Source organism: Arachis ipaensis, chromosome B05 (assembly GCF_000816755.2).
Source record: "Arachis ipaensis cultivar K30076 chromosome B05, Araip1.1, whole genome shotgun sequence".
Classification (NCBI taxonomy): domain Eukaryota; kingdom Viridiplantae; phylum Streptophyta; class Magnoliopsida; order Fabales; family Fabaceae; genus Arachis; species Arachis ipaensis.
The window spans coordinates 133654527-133663234 of NC_029789.2; the positions used below are offsets into that span (position 1 = coordinate 133654527).

Here is an 8708-nt window from a genome sequence, read left to right on the forward strand (position 1 = left end):
AAATCAAATTTAATTCAAAATTTAAATCTGGGATTTATTTCTCTTCGAAGCCCGTCCCTTTTCTCTCCTCTCACACGTTCTCCTTCCAGCTCATTTTCCCACCGTAGCAGTGAAGAAGAAACCACGCCGGTGAAGGGAAGCGCCATGGAAGAAGCAGAAAAGGGAGATGACGGATGCAACGGCCGCGGTGAGAGAGATTATCGTCGCCCCTGAATCAATTGAAGAGAGAAAATAGAACAGTTAGGGAGAAAGGAGGCTACACCGAAAGAGAAAGGAAGAGGAAGGAGGTGACGACAGTGATGGAGGCCATCGCTGCTGCTAAATCCACCGACGGAGAAGAAAGTCATTGGAAAGAGGGGAGAGAAAAAAAATTGTAAGAAGAAAAGTAGAGAGGAAGACCTGAAGCAGGGAACGTGGGAGAGGAGGAACCCTTCAGCTACCATACACCGCCGCTTCACCGTCGTCACCGCCGGAAAGGACCATAGCCACCGTGCCATTGACCTGGTATTTCTTTGCCCCCCTTATCTGTTCTGCCTCTTCCATGGTATTGCTTTACACGGTATAGTACTACTACATAAGCTAAGAATTCCCTTCAGTATAGAAAAAAATTTTAAATCTGCAATTTAACATTTTTGTTCTGGATATATCTTCTGTCTTTTTTTTGTCAATGAATCGGTCTCATATGTTCTTATTTTGCAGATCCATGCCATGTTTGATTTGGGTTATCTGTGGGGATTTAATTTAAAGTGAGATTTGATCTAGGACAAAGTCATAATTTTGGTTTTGCAGTCTAATTCTCATTCACAATAATCATTTCTGTCTCGTAGCTTCTTCAATTTCTCTAATTCTCACTGCATTAATTCTTAATTCTGTGTTTGTGAATTCATCTCTTGATTGCAAAAATGTTGTCATTGTTCTCATTCTCACTCTCACGAATCATGTTAAGGTACTCTCCTTATTCTGTTCCCCACTCCGCTTTCCGTCTTTGCTTGCCTTCAACTTCATCCCTACACTCTCACTCTCACTCTCAGTCCCACTCACATGATAAAGATGTTGATTTCTTCACTCGCTTGCTCTCTATCTCTATGCGTCCTTCTCCATCCATCAACTCCTTTAACATGATTTTGGGGGCTTTTGCCAAGAGAAACGATTTCCCCACCGCCATTCTCCTTTTTCAGAAATTGCAAGCCAGGGGAATCGCTCCCGACTTGTTTACTTTGAACATCTTAATCAATTGTTGTTCCAGCATGGGTCGTATGAAGCTTGCTTTCTCTGGGTTGGCCAAGATTCTCACGATGGGTTATCAACCTGATACGGTAACATTGACAACAATCCTGAGAGGTCTCTGTCTCTGTGGTAATGTTGAGAAAGCACTACACTTTCATGATAGAGTCCTGGCTTTAGGATTTCAGTTTAATAAAGTTACTTATGGGACCTTGATTAAGGTACTCTGTAACACCGGATACAGATCAGCTGCTATTCAAGTGTTGAGAAAGACCCTACCATTGCTTGGGATTATTCCTAATGTCATCATGTACAGCGCAATTATTGATAGCCTGTGCACGGAAAACCTTGTAGCTGATGCTTTTTATTTATTCTCTGAAATGCTTGCTGAGGGAATTACTCCCGATGTTCAAAGTTACAATATCATGATTAATGGCTTCTGCAAAAGTAAAATGCTAGATGAAGCCTTGATTCTCTTTGAAGAAATGCTTCGTAAGTATTTGGTTCCAAACACGGTAACTTACACCACTCTTATTGATAGCTTGTGCAAATCAAAGAGAATCTCTTGTGCTTTGGAGCTTTTAGTCAAGATGCATGATAGAGGTCAACCCGCTAATGTAGTCACTTACAATTCCTTGTTGAATGGGATGTTCAAAAACCAACAACTTGACAAGGCACTTAAATTATTCTCTCAAATGAAAGAGAGTGGCATTGATCTAAATATAGGCACTTACAGTATACTTATTGATGGCCTATGTAAAGGTGGAAGACTTTCAGATGCAAGAGCGATTTTCCAAGATCTTTCTGCTAAAGGCTGTCCTCCAAATGTGAGGACATACAATATTATGATCAATGGACTCTGCAAAGAGGGCCTGTTTAAAGAAGCATTGACCCTGCTGTTGGAAATGGAACACAATGGTTGCTTACCAAATGCTGTGACTTTTCTAACTCTTATTCATGCTTACTTTGAAAAAGATGAGAATGACATGGCGGGAAAACTTCTTCAAGAAATGATTGCTAGAGGCTTATTGAATTGATAAAAGAAGGTAAGATACATCAACTGAAATTGAAATTACATCTCTATTGTTGCTGAATATTATCATAGTTCTGTAAGTCAGAGGACTTTGGCAATGCCATAACATCAATTAATTTTGCACTTTCGATTTTTGCAATTGCTATCATCCTTTTTAATTCCACTGCTTTGTTGATTCTTTTGATGATATTCCTAGTTATAGCTTACAGGTTTAGTGTTTAAGATCTCTTTATAGCAATTGAGTGTTCTTTACTGTTATTCTATAAGATGATATATTTATCATGCTAAGCAAAACTAAAAAGATTGAAAATTTTGTTTTGTTGTTTGTTCTCTGCTATTCTGCTGTGCAACTTATCTTTCCTTATCTTTGTAGGAACCGTGTGTATATATATATATATATCAAACCAATTCCTGACTGTTTTATCATAAGCAACCATGAACTATTGTATATTTGATTGAATCCTCCAGGAATTGTCATTAAAGGAAAATTAAGTAGGTATCGAGGATTTATTCTTAGGCTTTATGGTTTTCATTTCCATCTTAAAAATAAACCCACCTTCTAAAATGCATGTCCCTTCTTTTCATCAGCCTAAGCAACATCGAGTTAAGGTTAATATGGTTCAGTTATCTCAAAATTTTTTACCATTTTCTTAATGAATTCTAATCAGTTGTATTGCTTGGAAATTGCCCTGCTGAAAATATCTACATTATCAAATACTTTTTCGGAGACATTATTCCATTGTCTCTAAGTCTCTGTTTATAAGCATTTTCAAAAAACTCTTACTGGTTTGGAGTTTTGTTGCGTGGTGTTGTGATGGGGGTGTTAAAAGTGAAACAATACAGAACTCTTTGGAATTGCATTTGATTTTATTTGGTGAATTTCCTTGCATAATTATTGTATTTATTTATTTATTTATTTTCAATCGGATGTTGTATGATATAGCTTCACTGTTCATATTTATGAAAGTGATTTTGATCTTGTATTGGTGGTTGACTTTGATTGAGGCTTGACATGGCTTTCATCCTTGTTACGTATGAGTAAATATAGCTGGCTACACATTAATCCGTGTTATATGTATAAATTTAACTGGCTAGTGGCTACACATAAATCCAAACAATGTTGAAGCTCTCTAGTGTGAATTTTCCTTTATACTTTGATTTGTGTTTGGCCCCTTCGGAATCAATTGTGAGACACTAGAATTCTTCTCAACTTATTCGGTTTCTAGTTGAATCCATACTCACTGGATTTCAAGCTTCAAAAATCACTTTTCTCATGAAACAAACAAAAATCACTTCATCTCAAACGAATAAAATATTGATGTTGGTATAAACTTTGGAAGGTCGATCTTTGCATTATAATTAGCTTCATTTATATACTTTCATTCTAACTTTGTGTGGTGTGTGCTGCATAAAACAGTTTTTGACTTGAGCAAACAGTACTCCAAATAAACATTTGATACTGCAAAGGGCATAGTTTTGCTTTATGGTGAGAGTATGAATATACAATGTGTTTTGATATTGCAAGTTCATCAAGAACAAGATGGCTCTGTCATCAAGAGTTGTTTCAGATTCTACAGAAAGGGAAAAATTTAACATAGTTAACCAATTCTTTGTTCATTTTCACTGAAATACAAAATGGGAGCAAAAGTTGAATAGTATTTTTTATTTTTTATTTTTTTCATTTTTTTGGTTTTCGTTATGCAATCTGCAATGGAGTTCTTTTCAGGTTCTACCATTTGTAGGCACAGGTAATTTAACTTTTGTTATGTCATTGAGAAGTTGTGGTTCTACCTTGGAGCAGAAGGAAAAATTGATGGTGCTGGCAATTGTTGGCGCTATAAGTAGTGACCGCTAGTATATTTAAGAACAGTGCTAGGGAACTAAAAGGGTATTAGCCAAAAATTAGCCAAATACCTTTAAGTGAATCCAAAATCTCTACGAGTTAATATATATGGATGTTTCTTTTGCTAAGTATCAGAATGTTTCTTTTGCTAAAATATAACTGGATATGTAATTATTTTTGCTAAAATATAACTGGATATTTCTTTTGTTAAGTATTAGGATATATTTTTTTTCATATTAAATGAATGTTTTTTTTATATTTTTGTAATTGTTCAAGGACTCCTTTTGACTCTGATGAATATGAACGGGTGGAGTGAAGAACTAGAAATGGAGCTGAGGGAGGTTATTGAAGTTGTGAAGAGAAAAGATGTTGAAGATTATGAGAGGCTTGGAAACAAGGCACTGAAAGCAAACAAGATTCTGGCCATTGTAGGCCCCTTGCTCACTGCCATTGCAGCTTTGGGATCTGTGTTTGTGGCGGGAATAAGGGTGCAGGTGTGGTTTCTGCCATGGCTGGGTCAATGGTAGCTGTAGTCAACGCTTGAGCATGAGCGGGCAGTAGAGGTGGCAATATGTACCCTACCCGCGGGTACCCAACCCGACCCCACCCAATCGGGTAGGGTTGCCAATCCGATCCGCAGCGGGTAGGGTAGGGTGCGGGTAGGGTTTTCGTACGGATCGGGTAGGGTGCGGGTTGAGCCTCAACCCTACCCGACCAACCCGCACTCTATATATGTTTATGTTATATACTTATACAAAAATATGTTTTTAAGTGGATGTTGAATCAAAGACCTCGCATTAAATGCAAAAGATCCTTAACCACTAAAAGAAAATCATTAATTGATAATTTAATATTTTTTTTTTTACATAAAAATCAGTTCTATTTTAAATTATCATCAAGTTATATAATAATGTATATTTTTTGTAACCCGCGGGTTAAGAGCGGGTAGGGTTAGGGTTGGAATATTCTCAACCTGCAGGTAGGGTTACGGTTGGATCCAAATCCTACCTTACCCTACTCATTTGTCACCCCTAGCGGGCAGGTAGGGATGGTGTTTGAGATGTACAGAAACTGTGGTGGGTTCTTCAAGCAGTTAGAAGAAACAGTTGAAGCCACGCTTGAAGAGAATGAGTTTGATAAGAGAGAGAATGGACAAGTGTTTGAATTGAAGGTGGCTTTGCAATTGGGAAGAAGTGTGTCTCAGCACAGAGAACTCACTTCTAAATCAGCTTCTTGTCGAGCCGAAGGGATTTCCATTGATGAATTTGCAAGCAAGATGTTCTAATCGTTTATTAACTATATCTATATTTCTTAACCTGACACTCTGACAGTGAGAGAGAGGGGTCTATGTGTGTAATTGTTGGAGGTGGGTAGGTTAATGTGAGAGAGAAGAAGAAGATTTTTATAGATTTTAATTAAGTTTGTTTAATTTAATAGAGAGAGAGAGGTTTGTGTGTGTGATTGTTGGAGGTGGGTAAGTTAATGTGAGAGAGAAGAGGAAGGTTTTTAATTAGGTTTACTTAATCAATTTTAAATTTTTAAATTTTGAATTTAAAAAATTTAAAATTAATTAATTATTAATATAAATTAATGTGGTTTTGTTTAGTTTTTGGCTGATAAACTCTTGATTCCGTATACTTTTCCTATTTCTATTTAAAATCTTTTGTTGCGTCATCTTTTAAATACTTCTCTATCTCATTTTTATTGAGTTCACTTGGCTTTATTTTTCGTGTTTGCTTCTACTTTTTCAAAGAATCTTCAATCATAATGCTATCATTGTCACTTGTCTCTAAACTAGAATTTGGTTCAATATCTGAAGAAAAGTTAGCATTTCGAAGGTTCGCTAATTTTGCCTCCAAATACTAATTTTTCCTGCACATGTCCTTCCAATTCCTAATTTTCGATTATCATCATTCAATCATAATTTTTCTGTCCAAATTGAATTGGAATTGAAAAGCTCAAGTTATCGCCACTTGATATAGTCTAATAGTTATTATCAAACAATTAGAAAAAGTTTGAATGCTTAATATGTACAAGTTGAAGAAAGTTCCTTGAAGCAAGAATGTTACTGCAAGTTGGTGAAGTAATGCACTGCTTATATCATTTTTAATAATTAAGAATGATTATTTTATTACTTGTAGTAACTTGTTACCTTATCTATAAAATGGCATGAATACTTTTATACTTTGAGATTTCTTCATATGAATAAAAATGTATTGAGTTGTTTAAAATTTTCTTTTTGAGTGTATTATTGATGAGTTGGAGAGTCAAAAATATAGTAGTGCTATTTATATGAGCAAGTAATCTTGAAGTCAATTAATAGTGGGTATTATATTTATATTTAGTATTAGAGTTGGTTAATCAAGCACTAAGTATTTGAGAGTTTGTGAGGTATGGAAGAGCTCTCACATAGTTCTTTGTTCATAGAATTAATATGACAAACACTTTCAATGTTATATGATTCGATCCTAAATTAGATGGGAAATTTGATTATAGTTATTGAAAGACTTTGATATCTACCCATTTGAAGACTCAAAACCTGTAAAAACTCTTATTAAATATGTTGCTATATGAGATTATTTTACATTTGTTCAGCTTATTTGTATCAGGACTGTCCTGCAAACATGTAGTTGCTGCTATAGCTAGACTATGGAGACAAAATTTAAAGCCAGAGAATTTCGCACATAAGTGACTCACAATAGATGCCATAAAGGCTACTCATGGGGAATTAATCAAACCAGTTAACTCTGAAGAGTTTTGGAAGGAAACTAATTTGCTGTGTCCTGAGGCACCAAAAATTAGGAAACCTTCTAGAAGACCAACTAAGAAGAAGAGTGTTGATGTGGTGGCTGAGTCTCAAATAAAAAGAACAAGGTCACAAAGTCAAGAAGGCCTTCTAGGTAATATGCAGTAAACGTGGACAGAAGAGCCACTATCATAGGACAAGGAAAGGTGCACCAATAAACCTGAATTAGCAACAAAAAAAAGGCAAAATAAACCAAATGGAAATCAATCAGAACAAACTCTTGCAAATCAGAACTCAGAACAGGTAAAATTGTGTTGTTTTGTTAGCATACTCTGTGAAGTCTTTTGTAACACTCGAGTTTTTTTTGCAAACTAAATAATAATTTATTTATAATTCATTATTTTTGTTTAGGATTTGATCATCACCCTTCATCAATCCGAGCTCTCCATCCTTGGCTTGCTCTCCAAGATGGAATTCTGGCCCTTGATGCTTTATGATGATGATGACTTCATCCGCTTCAATCTCTGCCTTCAACCATCACTTCGCTACTCTAGCTACTCCCTGTGGTGGTTGAGCAGAATCAAAGACAAGCCATGCTTCAAGAATCTCCCTTGCTGGCCGAGATCTTCTTCTTCCTTTTTGAGCATGCAAAGCTCAAGATAACCTCACCAAATCTGACCACATTTGGTAAGTATCTTAGCCACAGCTCATTTTTATTTTAGTCTGATTTCCTGCCATCACCAACTTGATGGTCTTGATGCATGCAACTTCATTTCGGTAGCTCCATGTAGCTTCCATGGCTTTCTTTGTTTTCTGGATATTGACCGAAAAGAAGAGAGAGATGAGAGAAAATAAACAGCTTGAAGCAAAAGCAATTCAAATGTAATAAACCAATTAGTTGGTGAAAGTTGCTTTTACTTCCCTAGCTTAGAGTGGCGTGTAGTCATTACACCCATCAATCAATTCAGCTGAACTTTTCTCTCTCATGTTCCCCATGCATTAATTAACAATGTAATAGATTTTGAAATCCATCACATGATTAAAGGCTTGGTTCCGTTGGAAGCATTTTGCTTTCATTTTTCTTTGGTTTCGGACCAAGTTTGGAACCATGCATCACAAATAGAGTTTGGGCTTGTAGCATTGAATTTGAAACTGGCCCGTTTAGTTAACATTTGCTTTCTTGATGAGATTTGTTTCGGATCAGCATGGAAACATTCATCAAAATTCAAATTGGGCTTGGTAGCAATAAAGCTTAATCTGACCCAATAAAATTTTGATTCCTTCAAACTAATTGGGCTTAGTGATACTATTTAAATTCTGGCCCAATAGTAACATTTGCTTTCCTGATGGATTTTTAGATCAAGCATTGTATACAAAGGAAAGCTTTCTTTGGGCTTGCTGTATTTCATTTATTTTCGGCCCAATAATAAAACCTGCAACAAAAATTATTTAATCAAATCAGATTATTAATTTTTGCAGTTAATTATTTTTAATAATGTTTAGTCATCATAAATATTAATTAAGAGTTTTCCAAACTCAACAATCTCCCCCTTGATGACAAACATTATTAAAATTGAAATGGAAAAAAATTTAGAGATTGAGTAAAGAATACTCCCTTTGATTTGAATTTCTCCCCCTTTCAAAATGTCACAATGCTCCCCCTTGATGTATGCTTATGTTACCGAGGGAAGTACTTAACCTGTAACATTTTTAAATCAAGCTTCAAGTAGTAATGTTATTTAGCATATTTTATGATGCTAAATGCTTGATTTATGAGCAGTTTTAATTGATAATCAAAAAACTTATTTGATATCATAAACTGATTTACTGCTCAAACAATTTCATACAAAAAGTATCAAAAT

The 8708-nt window shown here is 35.5% G+C and overlaps 2 protein-coding genes across 3 annotated transcripts; both read left to right on the forward strand.

Moving 5' to 3' along the window:
- Positions 871-4581, forward strand: LOC107644260 (pentatricopeptide repeat-containing protein At1g12300, mitochondrial). Of its 2 annotated transcripts, none has more exons than XR_002347332.1 (2): positions 871-2322; positions 2365-2917. XR_002347332.1 is itself a non-coding variant. In XM_021102854.1 (2 exons), exon 1 carries the CDS (start codon positions 903-905, stop codon positions 2259-2261), a length of 1359 nt encoding a protein of 452 aa, XP_020958513.1. In that variant the 5' UTR covers positions 871-902; the 3' UTR covers positions 2262-2270; positions 4377-4581. The 2 variants fall into 2 exon arrangements, 1 of the variants encoding a protein (XP_020958513.1); XM_021102854.1 differs by lacking the exon at positions 2365-2917 and adding an exon at positions 4377-4581 and having other exon boundaries at positions 871-2270.
- LOC107641185 (probable F-box protein At4g22030) lies at positions 4427-5385 on the forward strand. The gene is made up of 2 exons (XM_016344691.1): positions 4427-4594; positions 5080-5385. The coding sequence occupies exons 1-2, from the start codon at positions 4427-4429 to the stop codon at positions 5383-5385; spliced, it is 474 nt and encodes a 157-aa protein (XP_016200177.1).